At 42.9% G+C, this 17,856-nt stretch overlaps 1 protein-coding gene across 1 annotated transcript in view; it reads left to right on the forward strand.

Annotated features, from left to right (window-relative positions):
- Nucleotides 1–1,941: 1,941 nt before the first annotated feature.
- Nucleotides 1,942–17,856, forward strand: part of slc22a23b (solute carrier family 22 member 23b) — a 28,469-nt gene continuing 12,554 nt past the window's right edge. The window contains exons 1-3 of the mRNA XM_006797840.3: nucleotides 1,942–3,093; nucleotides 4,641–4,744; nucleotides 6,461–6,615. Coding sequence (XP_006797903.1) covers nucleotides 2,665–3,093; nucleotides 4,641–4,744; nucleotides 6,461–6,615 — 688 coding nt within the window. The 5' untranslated portion in view covers nucleotides 1,942–2,664. The remainder of the gene's footprint in view (nucleotides 3,094–4,640; nucleotides 4,745–6,460; nucleotides 6,616–17,856) is intronic.

Here is a 17,856-nt window from a genome sequence, read left to right on the forward strand (position 1 = left end):
TCATTTAACTCTGAAATTGTTTATGGTGAATGATTCCTATGGAGTAGATGTGCCCACAGGCTGAACAATAGGAAATCATTAAATGCTTATTTTGGATATATTAATAATAATGTGTAAAATCTCTCTATTTTCATCTCTCTGTCTGTACATCACCTGTCTCAACAGTTTTTTATCTGCACCACTTCAGAGTTGGAGAGTGTTTTGCTGGAGACCATCTCGATGAGCGGATCTCATGTAATGGAGTGAAGTGACTGCTGCCTGCGCCACTCTGTGTGTATTTGGCGAGAGGGATACAGACAAACTTTCTCTCTGTTCATGAGAACACTCTCTAACAGTTATGTTCTCATGACTTACTCTAAGTTTAAATGTCTCAATAAAGCACCGTCTATCCATTGATTTTCTTCTGCTTATCCAGTTCAGGGCTGCAGGGTTGATGGAGCTTATCTCAGCTGCCACAGGGCGAGAGGCGGCGTACATCCTGGGCAGACAACCATTTACACTCACATTTACACCTTTGAGTAAAGCTGGAATACCTGGAGAGAACCCACACAGATGTGAGGAGAACATGCAAACTCCTTCAGTTTTTACTGATTTTTTAAAAAAATCTCTTTATTCTTTATTCTCTTCTTTAATTTAACAAATGTGTCACAATGTGACTTCAGTCACTCACTCGGGTGGTTTGGATCAGCACTCCTTGAGAAAACTGCAAGCCGCACGTTTTACACAGGCACAGTTACATACCAGCGAGCCACAGAAACCTGGCAATTCCCTGTGCACCGCACATCTGCCAGCTGTAGCTGTGACAAAATAACAAAGGTTATCCTCTATAGATGGGGTTCTGCATTACTTTAAATGAAATGACCATAAGTTCAACTCACTAAGCCACACGGTGTAGTTTTGCAAAATCAAACTCAATAATTATTGTTGTTGTTGTTTTTGGATGTACTGATGGGGTTGCATTCTAATAAGGGCAGAGCACAAGTCAGCTCTGGTATGTGGTACAACATGGGTGTGGTTGGAACACACACACGCACACACACACGACAAAACAGCCTCCTGGGTTCTTTTTAAGCTTCTTCCTTCTCCTCAGCGTCGAGCCGTAACAAAGTGCTCTGGGGATAAAGAAGGAGGGGAGAAATGAGTTGGGGCTGAGCACAAGTTGTCACCTCTTTGTCACCTCAGTGAGCCGCAGCCTGAACACCAGCTTCATGTCACTCAAAATCATTCAGGAGTACACTGCTCACAGCTTCACGCAAGTCACACTAGTTTTCACACATTACACTTTTTTCCCAGTCCTGAGACAAAATCTGTCACTCGCTGGAATCTCAAGGTCACTCACATGTGCGACAGACGCTGGCACATCACCATATCGGCAGCCACATCTGAAGACCAAAGAGCTTTGGCCCTCATTTATGTCCCAACGTGCACCATTCTTATGAAATACGGGCTATTTTTTTATTTCCCTTTCTTGGATTTTTGCCGATTGTCTGATCTAGAGCTGATATAACCGACCTGCGGTCGTTTAACGCCCCCTCGCGTCTGAGGTGCAGCACATCACTCCTCCAATCCCCTGCCATCTTCTTCTATTGTCTCCCCAAACCAGTAAGTAACGTTGCCTATTTATATGACGGTTATGAAAAAGATTGTATGACGCAAAACTGCCTGAGTGGGCTGTTCGGCGGACACTTCGGCACAAATCGACTAAAAAAACACAAGACACAAACTTGAGCCCTCTACTTGATCCCTTCACCGTGAATCATGTGGAATCAGCGGAAAACATGATGAGTGCGTAATCTTGACACGCTTTCTGCTCAGTGCAGAGGGCACAGGCTGCACAAAGGGGATCATTGTTGCCTGCAGATGCCCGTCAGTGGTGCAGTCGCTCTTTGAAGGCTCTCCAATCGCAGCGCATAGCGCGACGAAGGAGGGCGGGGTTTGTCTTCCGTCCCCCATTACTGCTCCAAGCCCCTCTCTGGCACAGCGTCCCATTGACTAGACTGTGACAAACCGAGCAGCGTGCTTCACTGCGTCTCTGAACTCAGCGCTCTCAAAAGTGGACTCGCGATGTCTGCGAGGACGCGCATTCTGGGCTCGAGGAGATAAATGACGCGCACCTGAAGAGGGTCGCGTTTTGGACAGGTATGAGACCTGTGGCACTCGCGGATGAGGAACCGGCAGATCTTGCGAAGATCTGAATGCAGCTCAGTATCACACTTCCATTCAACCACCGGGCCTGGCGCATGGAGGGATCCGGCTGCACTCATGGAATACAAAGCCCGTGCCCGTGAGCATGCCCGTCCGAGCCCACCGCTCTCCGGGAGCCTCTCCACAGCGTCATCCTCCTCCTGACACAGCCGCTCCACTCGGACACCCATCGGTCACTTCAAGTCCCGTCGCCATGAGGACGACTGCTCGGTGATTCGGTGCATCTGCGCGCCCGCACGGATCGGAGACCTCCCTCCCCTCTCTCTCTCTGTGTGTCTCTCTTTCTCTGTCTGTGTGTGTTTTGGGGTTTGTGCTTTTGTTGGCCGTACACCGGATTTATCTGTGCGGCGAGCTTCCTTTGTGTCAAAGGGCTTAACGCAGAGTGCGCGGAGGGCGACAGAGCGGGGGCTTCGCTTCGCCCGCTGTTGCGCACAGCTGCTCTCTTTGTGCCGGGTCGTAATGGCAGCGGGACGGCCGGAGGCGCAGGACCACACGCCTGAGAACGGCTTCACCCCGGTGGAGCGCCCGGCGCCCCGGCTGCTGCCGCACATCGACGGCTCCGTTCTGCCGTCTCTCGGGGGCTTTGGGAAACACCAGAAGCAGCTCGTGGTCCTGACCTGGATACCGGCGTTGTTCATCGGCTTTAGTCAGTTTTCGGATTACTTCCTCCTGGCGCAGCCCAATGGCACTTGCGTGCAGCCACTGGCAAACGAAAGTGACTGGACCGCGGCGTCCCCGCCGGTCAGCGTCACCAGCATCGCGCCCTCGTTGATGCCCACAGGCAACGGCACCGGGCACGAATACGGCGACGGCGTCGGAATGTTGTGCGCTTGTAAGGAGTGGAGGCTGGAGCTGCAGACGGGACTTAGTCAGAATGTGGTTACCAAGGTAACGAGTGAGCGCCATAAACCCATAGTGTTATTCAGGGGTGGGGGGGGGATTGCCGTCATCATCACTACTGCCAGCCTCAGACAGTTGATTGACACGTTACCCACTGACCCGCGTACTGTTTATTTATTTATTTATTTATTGTGCTTTGGAGTGAGCTGGTGCTGCCTGGTACATCAGTTCAAAGAGAATAATGAGACTCTTTACATCTTACACTTAAGCGCCTGAATTCCAGAGTGTATGAGTGGAGTGTGCAGAGAGAGAAAGAGAAAATAGGAGCCCGGAGAGCCTAACACATACACAAACTACAGGACAGAGCTGAAAAAGAGTTAATGACATGCAGAAGTTGTGTATAAACAGATGGCGAGTCAAAAGAGGCCAATGAAGGAGAAGTGCTCAGTGCATCATGGGAGGTTTTCCCACATACATTAAGACTAGTATTCCTACCCAGAGCTCTGCTGGTGCTAGTGTCAACTGGTTTATGGCAATAAACTAATACTGAAGCCATATCTTGTGTCACAATAGCTGAAAACTTTGGTTGACTCATTTATATCGCACAGCGCACAGATAATACATTAATGATCACATTAGCATACTATTCTACAGGTAGTGGGACGAGGCAGTATTCAAGAACAATAAACACAGAAGCATAATGAGACTCTGTTTGACATATTTGCCCCGGGGTCCTCAAGCAGGATAATTCTGACATGTGCTTATGTTCAAACCTTAGTTTATTTATTTTTTCTTGGAATCCAGAGACAGAATTCAGAAAAAAAAACCACCAAACTGAATCCTTGTGACAAAAAGAGGCTGAACGTTAATAAGCAACAATGCTGATCGTTGCTTCTGCATTTGTGCATTAATGACACCTGCTTTCTCAGATAAAAGCGGTGCTAAAAGCCCAGACTTAATAAACTCACAGTGGCTGTGTTGTCCAGCCATCATAGAGCATAACCTCTAACTGTCTCTTTCTACTCACTCTTCGTGGTGCAGTTGGATGCTCAGCAGGGAGATGTGTAAAATGTGTAAATCCACTGGGCTCTCTTGCAGATGCTGTCAAGGCTATGCACAAGTACGGTGCACACGTAATGCTTCTGCATGTGTCCTTGGCTAAACTTCAGATGCTGAGTGCTGCAGCGGTGTGTGCACTGACCCACTGGCTTAGAGGAATGAGTGGGAAACTATTGATTGTTGTTATAACAGACATACAGCTGCTTTCCCACATGCACTGTGTCTGCTGTCTCTCAGAAACACACATAAATATAGATGTGGGATGAACGCTTGAATATTTCAGAAGTGTTTGTGGCATGTTTGCAGATGCGTCCGACTTCATGAATTATCAACACAGTGAGTCAGAGAGTGAAAAGAGTTTGACAGGATTCTGATGAGAGAAGCCCACGTTTCTTTTTTGGCTTCTGTGCAGCGCTCATATTATAAGTGTCTCAGCTCCTCCTGATGTCTTATTCCCTTTTAACATGTTGGGAGTGCCTTTCTCTAAAAACAATATCTGACTTATGTTTCTCTCATTCTTTTTGTTTCTGTTCCAGTGGAACCTAGTGTGTGACTCGGCCTGGAAGGTTCACATTGCCAAGTTCTCTTTGCTTGTGGGCTCCATATTTGGATACCTAGTGATGGGTGTCATGGCTGACTGGTACGCTGCCTCCTTCTTTGTCTGTTTTGTTAGACTGTAAGGATAATTCCAGGTGTCACAACTAAGATCTGCATTTGGTGGTAATAGTATGGTAACAGTGTTCTCAGCACTGCTTGAACTGCTTGAATTAGAAAAACATGGTCAGGCAGGCTGAAAAAAAGATTCCCAAAGAAAAGCCAAACATATCTAGAAGAAGGGGAAAAAAAGTGTAAGTAACAATTAATCAAACTTGCCCATTCTTTTAAAACCTTGTTTCTTTCCCTTTAACACACTGCAGTATGTCTTTGTGCTGCATTATTGTTTCAATAAACTCAAAGAATATAGACTCATCGGTCACTCATTAGGCACCACTGTTTAACCGTTAGCTGAAATATCTAATCAACCAATCACATGGCAGGAACTCAGTGCATTTAGACATGAACTAGATGACCTGCTGAAGTTCAAATTGAGAAAGAAAGGTGATTTAAGTGACTTTGAATGTTGGCTATTAGTAGCAGATGGGTTTATCTTGTCAGAACTGCTCATCTGCTGGGCTTTTCCCACACAGCTTGTAGAGTTTAAAGAAAATGGTCAGTTACCTGGGTGCAAATATCTTCCTAATGTCAGAGGTCAGAGGTGAATGCCCAGAGTGCTTAGAGCTATTATTAGGCAACTGTAACTCAAATCACCACTCGTTCCAACCAAGGCATGCAGAGGAGCATCTCTGAACAACACGTTGAACCTCGAGGCAGATGGACTGTACGGGCAGAAGACCACGCTGAATACTGCTGCTGTCAGCAAAGGACAGGAAAATGAGGCTACAGTTTGCATGGATTTTCCAAAATTAAACAATAGAACATGGAAACATCTGTTTCTGCTGCTACATTCAAATCTTGTCAGAATTTCCCATAGGCAGCATGAAAGCAAAGATCCATCCTGCATGTAATGGCTCAGGTTGGTGGTGGTGTAAGGGTCCAACCTGGTACTAGCGAGGAGACAAAAAAAAGGCCAGTGAATGTATTATCGAAGGACGGACCAGTTGATTGGGTGAAGATCAGCATCAGCTGTTGACTGTCGTGTGACATCAATCTTTAGCTGGCTAGATATTTAAAAATGTCTAAAATTGTGTGAGGAGGATTTTAAAGCCATTCAAAAATCAATAACAACAAAATCAAACTAAAAATACAAACAGTGGAATTGGCATTAACCAGATTGTAAAAGTGGTTTATCCAGAGTTATCGAGAATAAGAAAAAAGAAATGTCTGACAGCTTCTCTAGGAGTGGTTGGAAGCTTAAAGAACAGTATCGCAGAGCCTTAATGGTTAAACATCGAACTATCTGCAAAGCTAAATGCTACAATATCTTTTGTAACTGAGCAAAATGCCACTGTCACCAAGTTAATTACGGTCACTTTTGCCGTCTGCAAGCCGCCCGAGTGGCATCGTGGGAAAATAAGCACCTGCATTGTGTTAGGGATCAGCAACTATGCACAACAATGTAAAGAAAACAATGTAAAGAAGCACGCGGGCCATGAGGCCTCAGTTGGGACCTGACCCAGTGACCTCCTAACCCTCCCCCGCCCCTCCAGACCAGGACGTGCTTAGAGTCTGAAGGAAACGATGAATGCAATGTTCTCTTTCTCCAGACTTTACATGAAAAGTTTCTTTCTCAGTTTGACTGGGTTTTTAAGCTCTTTGCTACGTCTTTATCTCCCTGTCTTTCTCTCTTGTTTCTAAGGTTTGGTCGACACCCAGTGTTGATCCTTTCGGTGCTTTTCATGCTGGTGTTTGGTCTGAGTGTTGCCTTCTCTGTAAATGTCACCATGTTCAGCACCTTGCGCTTCTTTGAGGGTTTCTGCTTGGCGGGCCTTGCTCTCTCCCTCTACGTGCTCAGTAAGTACAAGCCTTCACCTTCTCATGCCTGTTTGCTTGCTCTTTTTCTTCTCTCCTTTTTCTGTTCTGTTCTCTTTCCTGGTGTATCCTTTGCTGTGTTTGGCAATGGCAGTAATGCTATTATGAAAGCCTAGAATAATGTGCTAAAGCCGAAATGAATTTGATCATAACTCAGCAACAGTTAAATGTATCGACTGATATCTTGGGTGGAAGTTTAAATACTCCAGCATAACTGATCATTTCTAAACACTCCACCTTGACCTCTTTGGAAAACATCACACAGTCAAGGGAATCATATAACTCAACTTTGATGCTTAGAAAAACTAACTGCACTTAAACTCGGCTACTTAGCTCTCTGAGGTGTAAGTCATCATAGGTAGTAACACTAACCCTGGCCCTGAATCTCTATTAGGAGCTTCCATTAGTGGATCTGGTGAATCTGAAGTATGATATGCTTTTATTGTTAAAGTTAGCTGCTACAGCACACCATGATACTCTGTTGCTCAATGTTAAAGTGGAATATGTTTTACAGTAAGGTTGTTTTTTCACTCCAAACATATTCTCCTTGTGTCACGTTCTGCAGAAGAGTCAGAGGTTTTTAAAACCGACACCAGATACTTTCAATTTGACCCCTTTGCATTCTTCACCGCTTCGCTCACTCTTTCTCATTGCTCTGTTGGCCCCCTCTTTCTCAGGCCACAGTGAGATTAGTCATACGTTATGAAGATAAGGCTTTGGGGTGGGTTTTGTCCCTCTCTGCAGGGGTCCTGGATAAATCTCATCTGAACTGCTTTTGAAAACAAACAAGCAAAATAGATTCCCCTGAGCTGTCTGCCAAGAGCCTTGTGAGGAATCAGATTTAATCTGTGATGGATATGAAAATATTTGTTTTTATGGCTTTTAAATCCAAGACACTGGGAGTCGTGAGGGAGACATGGAAATGGGAAAACTGCACTCATTGGGATTCCCTATTGTGCTTCTTCTTATTTGCACGAATATACTGTTCCAATGGGGGATGATCATATTGTAAATATGACTAAAGTTTTAAATAGCGAGATCAGTCCCTATGCTATTAATCCCTGTAAAACAACAGCTCGGGCTTCAGGCTGCTCTAAAATGCTGTTTTCGGGTAGTTTTTTGTACTCTTGGCTCTGCTGTCAGCACAGAAGCCCCTCACGATCAGGAAACAAAGTCTTAAAGGGAGGGGAAGGGAGCTAAAAGATGAAATGTGTGGCTGCATGAAGGCCCAGTATAAGATGAATTAGGGTTGTTTTGAACTATGAATCATGAGTGAATCAACAAGTCCAAGAATAAAAATGTGTAAATGGAAATGAACATAATAGGTTTCGCTTTGATATTACTGATAACCACTTGGAGTTTGGGTCGTTACAAAGAAGATGATATAATAGAAAATGTACGAAAGGCCACAGAATATGATCTCCTCACTCCTTCAGTACTGTACTCGACTGTTAGTATGAGGTGTTTGTGGTGATGTGCTGTGCACTGTGGCCAAATCTCCAATGTGGTCTTGTTTGTCCAAAGGACGTTGTTTCACAAGTTTTGTGGTTTGTTCATCTGCAGCTTTACAAACCTAAGCTATGCTGCCAAGATCTTGTTCCAGAGAAGAGGAAACATCTGTGTGGTCACAGAAAATAGGCAGGTGTACAGACCTTCACACGAACCCCTGCACTAACAGTCTGATGACTAAATGTACGTCACTGGGACCCAAGCAGACCCTAGTGGACTCGCAGCCATGGAAAGTATGATCCCCGCTTTAATACTTGTATTTCCTATGGAAGCAGTAAGGATGTGCTTAGCTTTTTCTCGGGGCGTCGTGTTCGTGGGCTGTCAAATTTTTTAAAAATGTCATTAAAAAAAAAGACGTTGTTTCCCACCTTGTTCCTAAAAAGTCAGAAGCCTGTTTTTGTTTCATTATCATTTTTGCACTTTTTTCTCACATACTTAACATTGTGAATGTCACACAGCGTACATTTGATCCTCTGTTTCTATACTTGGCTAATGAATTGCTTCACCCCTTTCGCTGCTGTTTTCACAGTCTGCTCACTAAAGAAAAATGTCTGTAGCGTGGGGCAGTTTTTCTGTGTTTCACTTGTTTGTGTTTTCCAAGCTAACAATGATGGGATAAGTAACTGTGTGTGTGGGATTATTTTTTTTGTGTGTGTGAGACAACAGATTGTCTGTATGCACTTTGAAGTGCAACAAAAAAGGTGTTTGTGTGAGGTGTGGATGCATGCAGTAGGAGGAACAGTCGGCTCCCCGCCACAGATTGGTGCTCTTTGAAGTGAACTCAGACTATGACAGTGAAAATAGATGCTGGCATCCCATTAACAGTAAAGACTACATACTGTACTTACACCTGACAACAGAACAGTGGAACACAGTTTGCAGTTGTCTTCACTGCAAGCTAAAAACACACACATGCAGGTGGAACTGTTAATAGAAAAATTCTTCATACTCTACTGGTATCACTATCTGTTGTTTGCCAAGAGAGGTAGAGTAGGACAGAAATAGTGAAGCCAGTCAACGACATATTGTTTTGTTCGTTTGCCTGTAATCGCTACCTTGGATTTAATTTTAAGTGGTCGTTTCCTTTTGTTTCATCATCGAAGCACCTGGTATTCCCCAGGCAGCTTAATGATGCCGTGACTGTGCTATCTTCTCTGAGATCTAGGAAAGACGTCCTGCAGGGCAAGAGAAACACAGCAAGCCAGGCGATCGGACAAGCTGGGAATCTTTCTAAGTTTGCATCTTATCTTATGTGGAAAGCAGTCAAAGCAAACCGATTATCCAAACTGTCTCCACACAGCTTTCAGGCTGAGCTCCTGCTTTTTTAACAACTTTTATTGCGTAGGATGCTTTAGAAAATGGTTTAGTCTCAGTCAACTGCTGACAATTAGAGGCTCAATAAACACGTCCATTTTCCAAGTTTACAAATCATTTCGTTTTGTTTGAACTTTTCAAAAGGCTAGTTTTAACTCGCTCACTTAAACAGTCATCAGTTATGGCTGCAGACGGAAACTATAACAGCAATTTCTGTGGAGTACCCTGATACTCCCACAGTCCAAAGATATGCATGTTATTCTAACTGGTGATTCTACACTGCCCTTAGCTGTGAATGTGAGTGTGAGTAATTGTGCCTATGTTCACTGCTCACTGATTGGCTGGGGGCAGGTGAAACTAAATTAAGGTCATGTGATTGAACTAACCAGTCAAGAACGCTCCTTTTCTATCATAACCCCCCTATGGCTGGCTATTCTGTAATGTTCAGTATTATTATCCAGCTGCACTGCGCCATAACAGGGGAACCGTGTGCATAAAGGGGCCAGATGTTTACAGCCATCACTGATGTAAACATTCTCAAATTAAAGCTCAGAGACAATATTTTAATCCCAAAGTCATGTTACATTTCAAACCCAATGAGCTGTAGTAGGGAAGCAAAATAATAAAGAGTGTCTCAGTGTTCTGAACGTGCTGTTAAAAACAGATGCTGAGGAACAACAGAGGCACATAATTGCAGTGTCTGATGGACTGCTGAGTTGGAAATAGCATGCAGCAGGAAGAAGAAATGCAGAAATAAGCATGTAGCACGCGTGCTCTGTATTATAGATGATTTTGTCCATGCTGTGGATGCACTGCTATGTCTGCATTATCGTGTCTAAAAACACTCTTCTCTGCCTGCCTCATCCTCCACCTCCTTTCACCCTCTGCTGCTGTGAATGCAGCGCTGACTTCCAATTTCTAAATCCAGCAGCTCTCCAGCCTTTTCCATTTCCCCCCTCTTTGCTTACCTCAACTTCCCCATTCACACCATCCTCTTCCTCCTCCCTCTCTCCCTCTCTCCCTCTCTCCCTCACCCTTTCACCCCATCATCCTTATTACTACCAGCGCTCACACAATCGCGCGCTCATTTTCTGGAGGCTCATTTAAAATCTCTCATCTTTTAGTTATCTCTCTGTAGCACACAGCACATAATAAAATCCACTGAGCTGCCATGAAGCTTGCCTAATATAAATGTGTTCACGTGCACGTTGTAGTGTGTTGTAGTGCATTTTTGGTTGTTTCACAATTTCTGCACGGGCTTATTAGTTTGTAATATGGCACCTTCCTCTGAGTTGTCCTCTGGGAACTGCAGGGGATAGCGTTTCCTTTTCCTCGTGTTTTTTTCCTTCTTATTCTGTCCGTTTCAGAAGAGAACGCTGAGCCTCGTCATGAAAACATGGCTGACCATTATGCACGCTCTGGACAAAGTATTTAAAATAGACCTCTGTTCCTCTGTTGTTTTTAAACTTTTGAGTTGTGGGCCATGGATTTTATTCAGGAGATGGTTATATTTACATTAGCTGCTATACTTCCAATGAGAAACAGTCTTTTTAAAACCAACAAAATCTAATGAAGCATGTCAACTCACTGCCAGAGAGGCATTCAGTCAGACACCAGGCGCTTTGTTACCTTTGCGTTTTGCACTTTGCTTTTCCTTTTTTCTTATGACTTTTTTTCACTCGCTGCTTAGGTTTACACGCTGAGAACAACACTGACGCCATAACTTGATGTGTCCACTTTTGTGTAACGAGCTACACTAACACCCTGGCATTAACTGACCTGCTGGGAATAAGAGCCTGCAAACCATTTATGCAGTTACTGATTTGTAAGCCACCCAAAACTGAGAAACTGGGTGTTTGAATCAAAGACCTGGTGGACTTGGTTCCAACTCATGCTTACATACAATAAGTCTCTAATAGTTATAATAACCAGCCTACTGGAGTGGGATCCTTCCTCCAGTCTTGCGTAACATCATGATGTATTTCCATTTGAAATTTGGATTTTCTGGTTAGCAGGTTAACCCACCAAGCATCCAACATCCACAGATGTTACATTTTGGACTTACAATTCAGGCATTATTTTCTTTTTGCTCAAACATTGAAAACAATCCTGGAGACATAGTCTTCTTGAAAAAGTGTACAAAAATATGCTTTTTTACAGCAGTAATTATTGACAAAATTCACTGGTTCATAGACCCCATTTGGACATTCCATGTAGTTCTCATATAGCCCTGAATATATCCAAATATAGAGCACCTTCAGTGCACGTAGGGGGATGTTATATTTTTGTCAAATACAAAACGCACGGTGCCTCATGGTGTCTTGTACTTACATGTACTTTTTTGATATTTCGTATAGCCCAATGGTACTTCAGTACAGTACTGAAAAAAGTATTTTCACCTTGTTTTCAGGCTACATTTTCTTGTGTGGGTTTTAGCTCAGTATCAAAGTGCAAATTCTAGCCACAGCTGGCAGGTTTTTTTCAACAAAAGCTTGGCACACTCTGTGTGAACACACTGCACCATTTAACAGCTAAAGAGCCACATAGTTCCCCAAGGACTCTTTGGACACAGACACAGTTTTAAAATGTATCTACTGGATGTGTAAATAAGCAAATGTTCGCTAACAAGCTTACGAGAGTTTTATTTAGTTTAGTTTTATTTCTCATCATTGATTCGCTCTTCGTGTTCTTCCTTTTAACACCTGCTTTATTTCCTGATTAAGTTTGCCCGATGACTCCATTTCACCTTTAATAGATGTAAGTTCTGATCAAACAGCCGTTGTATATCTTGTTTCACATACTGTTCCTTCCTGCATTGCAATTAAGCTTGGAGAAATACATTTATGTTCAGTAGTACCAATGATGACTGATAGTCAGCTCTATTTATAACTTGTTTACCCTCCCCAAAGTGTCCGAATGTCTATTCCACATTCAAGTAAAAATAAGGACTCCAGACTTGATTCAGACTCGACACGAAAGAGTTTCTCTTGTACTGACGAACCTTCGACTTGACTTGAATGTTCTGGTTTGCAGCATGCTGCGGCAGAAAAGTGGATTTTATGCTGCAGGAGTAATTTGAAAAGTTTATACAGACACATTTGGTAAGTTTCTTTTTCTCCGTAAACTGGGTCAACATGTGAATCTAACATATGAATCCCAGCAGATTCGCTGGAGCAACTGTAGAAAGCTGCAGAATTTTTAGTACCACTACTGAATACTAGAGGGGGATTGGTATTCGCTTCTCAAAAGATTTTCAGTGAATGTAATTTGCATGGGCTCAGAAGAATTAGGCTGCAGTTGCGTTAGAGTAGTGGAACAAGGTTAATGCCTTTGCCTTTTCCTTTCTGTCTCTGCCCCTTGATTTCCTTGTAGGAAATGACAAAGACAAGCACTATGCAGGTGTGTGCAGTTTTGAGCTCATGGTGAGGACTTCTGCTGACTCAGATGCTGTGCCCTTGTCATGCTGTCTATGAAGTCACCCCCTTAGGCTGAAACAGATTTGTGCCATGACTGATTAATATTGTTTAGTCTATAAAATGCCACAAAAATGCCTAGCGGGGTTTCAGGAGCCCCATATGGTGTCTACATAGTGCTTGTTTGGTCTGTCCAAATTCCAATTGGTATTTTATTTTAAGTTAAATCCTCACATGCTAACAGCATGACTGTTTTCTGATTTCTTTTTATTGTTGTAGGGTCTTTACCTTACAGTATAAAGGGCCTTGAGGCAACTGCTATGATTTGGTGCCATATAAATAAAACTGAATTGAACTGAACTGAATTGAATTGAAATTCAGGTGGAAGATTGATGGTATGAGCCTCAGCTCCACCAGTCTCGTGTTGAAGTGTCCTTGCACAAGATACTGAACCCTACATTTCCCCCAAAACATTCATTATTGTGAGAGAGGCTGTATGTATTAGTTAAAAAGAAATAGAAAGTGCTGAATGAATGTGTGTGTGAATAGGTGAACAGTGTTATAAAAGTACCAGTCCATTTACAAGAAAAACAGCATATAAAGCAGAGTCACAAATCTTCACACTGGAGAGTAAAAGCTACTTTCAGCTGCTTCTATTCACAAAGGGTTAAAACAGTGGGTAGCTCTGCATGTTTGACTCGGCAAATTCCTTACTGCAGATGTCCTTCCTGACGCAGCCCAAAGGGATTTGTGCTTCCTCCCAGGATCGAACTAGGGCTCGTGATGATAGAGACACCAGCAACCATAGTCAGTTGTCTTGTAGGGGCCAGAGCAGGCGACGTTGAGGGAAATTTAAAACTGCTGGCTAAGGGTAAACGTAAATTCAATAAATTATAACATTATATTTCACATCGGTAGTAATGACACCGGGTTACGTCAGTTGGAGGTCACTAAAACCAATATTGAATTGTTTGTTACTTTGCCAAAACAATGTTGGACTCTGTAGTTTACTGTAGTTGGTCCCCTCCCTGATTGGACAGGAGTGACATGTTTAGCTGTATGTTCTCCTTTAATTGCTGGCTGTCTGAGTGGTGTCCAAAAAAATGATGTGGGCTTTATAAATAATTGGGATGCTTTCTGGAGGAAACCTGGTCAGTTTAGGAGAGACGGCATCCATCCCACTTTGGATGGAGCAGTTCTCATTTCTAGAAATTTGGCCAAATTTATTAAAACACCCAAAACGTGACTATCCAGAGTTGGGACCAGGAAGCAGAATTGCAGTCTTACACGCCTTTCCTCTTGCTTCTCCCCTCCTGTTACCCCCCCAAACCCCATCCCCACAGAGTCCCCACTGTGTCAGCTCCCAAACAGACAAAAAATAAACTAAAAACTAAGTGTGAATTTATAATTGATCAACAAATCAATTTACTCTGCCTGTTAGAAACCTGGTTGCAACAGGATGATTATGTTAGTTTAAATTAATCAACAGGCCGAGCGGGTTGGGGGGTTTGTCCAACCTTCTTTTTATCTAACAAATTCTTGAAGTAGTTCTAAAACAGCTAATTAATCATCTGCAGAGGAATAGACTATTTGAAGAGTTTCAGTCAGGTTTCAGAGCTCATCACAGCAAAGAAACAGCTTTAGTCCATCCATCCATTTGCTTCCGCTTATCCTTTTCAGGGTCACGGGGGGCGCTGGAGCCTATCTCAGCTGTCGTAGGGTGAGAGGCGGGGTACACCCTGGACAGGTTGCCAGTCTGTTGCAGGGCCAACACACAGAGACAGACAACCATTCGCACTCACTTTCACTCGCACATTCACACCTAGTGGCAATTTGGATTATCCAATTAACCTATCCCCACAAGTTGCATGTCTTTGGACAGTGGGAGGAAGCCGGAGTACCCGGAGTGAACCCATGCAAACACGGGGAGAACATGCAAACTCCACACAGAAAGACCCCGGCCTGATGGTGGAATTGAACTCAGGACCTTCTTGCTGTGCACCGTGCTGCCAGAAACAGCTTTAGTGAAAGTTACAAATGATCTTCTTATGGCCTCTGACAGTGGACTCATCTCTGTGGTTGTTCTGCTAGACCTTAGTGCAGCGTTCGATACTGTTGACCATAATATTCTATTAGAGCGATTAGAGCATGCTGTAGACATTAAAGGTACTGCATCACAGTGGGTTAAATCATATCTATCTAATAGACTCCAATTTGTTAATGTAAACTGAGGGTCCTCTTCACACACCAAAGTTAATTATGGAGTTCCACAGGGTTCAGTGCTAAGACCAATTCTGTTTACATTATACATGCTTCCCTTAGGCAGTATCATCAGAAGGCATAGCATACATTTTCACTGCATGGTCGTCTCATGTCAATTTGTAATGTTTGTTGCGATTCTTAGTGTTCAATTACAACCTAACAAATCCCATCTCTCTTGGTTCTATTTCATGCTTAGCACTAATTAGCATCTTAGCTTGCAGTATTGTGAGCAAGCTAGCATACTGACAGTGGCATTTAACTTATAGCAACTCTGTAAGTTAAACAATTAAGAACAGTTAATGAAAGCTTGTTATAATCGTTTTGGGTGTTGTTGGTTTTTTTTTTGTTTTTTTTGCTCCAGTATAGCTTATTGTTTCAGGAACACGACACTCCCTTTTTCCAAAATTTCAACAATATCTTTTCCCATCACCAGCTGAGCTATAAATCTTCGTCATAATCGCAAACACAGATTGTGGTTCTCACTCTGAGCTCATGCTGTTAGGAAGCTAATTGTCTCTCCATGCTGTTCTCATGCCGGAGGCAAGGTTAGCCAGGGAGCAGCAGACAACATAAAAGTGTGTGTATGTGTGTGTGTGGTAGTTCTGTCAACCATTCATCATTGAAAATTAGTTTGACCATTCTATCAGCTTCTTTTTATTCAGACCCTTTTTCTTTCTGTATAACTGTTCACTTTTAGATGCAAAGTATGAGAAGCTGTGGGGGGATAAAAAAAAAAATCTGTGGTGGTGCTGGGGGTGGAGGTGCTTTTATGGAGGGTGTGAGAGCTACTTCAACCACACTGATGAGCTAGAGGGAATGGGGTGGGGGGGTTGCACACAGGAGGGAGGGTGGCAGTGGGCAGTGAGATAATCAGCACAAGGAGAGCCATTCACCCACTCAGCTGGAACAAAAGGTCCTTGCCAGCATGCCTGTTTGTGTGTGCGTATTGATATCCCAGTAGAGTCAGCAGGATCAGGCACCTCCCCAGAGAGTTGGGTAGGTTGGTTTTTCCTTTTTTTTTTGTGAGGTTACTTTAGGGATACATTGCCTTTGCCAAAGTACAGTTGATTTTCTCTTTTTGATTGTGATTCAGTCTTATTGACAGAGGTAATATTGAGTGACTGCAGCTCAAACTGACTACATGTGCATACTAGCTGAGTAAAAATGCAATGATAATTTTATGTTTCCAGATGATAAAGTTTGGTGTTTAGTGTTGTCTGTAAGTAAAGCAAATTAAGGTTTAACAAACAAAACTTTTTAACCTTACAAAAGCGAATTTTTGTATTTCGACACACCTGTAGAATACAAAATGCGAAGGGTTTGATTTGACAGAAGAGGATGCAAAGAACAAGATAAGATGGAGTCAGATGATCTGTTTGTTTGTGCTTAGCTAAAGACAAAATTTATATTATAGTAGGTAGCATGTCTAGAACAGTGGCATACCCCTAGAATCATGTCTAGGTGTATGCTTCTCGCTTCAGGTACAAGAGATCCTGGGTTCAAATCCTGGACGAGCCTCCATTTGTGTTGCGTCCCCCCTGACCAATTAACTTTGAATTGGCCAATAGGTGGAGGCTTGACACCTGCAAGATAGGAGCAACAGAAAAACAGAGCAATGTACTCTGGCATGTAACAACTCTTTACCATGTTCTCAGATCACTCCGATGTAAATTAATGAAGAAATCAGTCCAGTTTTTACTGCAATCTTGCCAAATAATTTCACATGGATGGTCCTTTTATAGCCAAGCATTCTGCATGATTGCTTAAAGCCAGTTTTTTTAAACATGATTTTTTTTTAAAGAAATCTAGTAATTAGGTGTATCATGAAAAATGTATATTGTAAATAAAAATCACAATGAAATTAAAGTGAAAATGTGGTAAAAACACACTGGACCTGAACTGTAATACCATCACTGTCGTTCCAATTGTGAATTATCGCACTGCGTCCTCCCGTCCTTGGGAAGTCTGGACTCCCGAATGAACTTCCCAGGTACAAACTAGCATGTAAACAAGTAAAAACTTGCATACTTGGATATTAAGAAACAGTCAAGGAGAAGAAGAAGCTAATACATATTAGACACATTTAGCACTGATGGCTTGACATGGGTTAAGGCAAATGCTTAAAGCTGAAGTTGCATTCACTGTTGTTTTGGGTAATGAGTTATCGTACAGTATACATATCCTGCTGAAACAAAGCTTGTTTATTTAAAGTCAGCGACTTGTATTTTTAGCTGCATCATCCTTGTCATTTGGTCTTGTTTCCTATGAAGTGCACAGAGCTTAACTGAAGCTTAATAATGGCCACCTGTTGCTGCCTTGTTGAGTTTTCTGGGATAAACAATGCTAAATTGCTCAGCAGGGTGGATATAAAAAGCAGAGTTGGGTGATTTTCTCAGTCTGTTTGTCACCATTAGCGACCTCTTTCACATTAGACTCAGTCGTTCGATCTGCTGTTGAGTAAATTATTGATTTGTGCAGTTTTAATTGTACAGACTGACCGAGATCTGGGAACAGCGTGTGGTTACTAAACACACAGGACAAGAAACCGATATGAAAATAAAGCCGATCAGCAGAAGTGTAACTAAGCATCCATCACATTCACATCCTGGGTCAACGCTGGCTCGTGGTTTGACTTCTCAGTTTCCTTTTTGTGATTTGAGACAAAGTTATTATTATTATTATGTTACATTGGAAACATTTGGATTTGATAATTTACATTTAATGC

Source organism: Neolamprologus brichardi, chromosome 17 (genome assembly GCF_056152115.1).
Source record: "Neolamprologus brichardi isolate AB-2024 chromosome 17, ASM5615211v1, whole genome shotgun sequence".
Classification (NCBI taxonomy): domain Eukaryota; kingdom Metazoa; phylum Chordata; class Actinopteri; order Cichliformes; family Cichlidae; genus Neolamprologus; species Neolamprologus brichardi.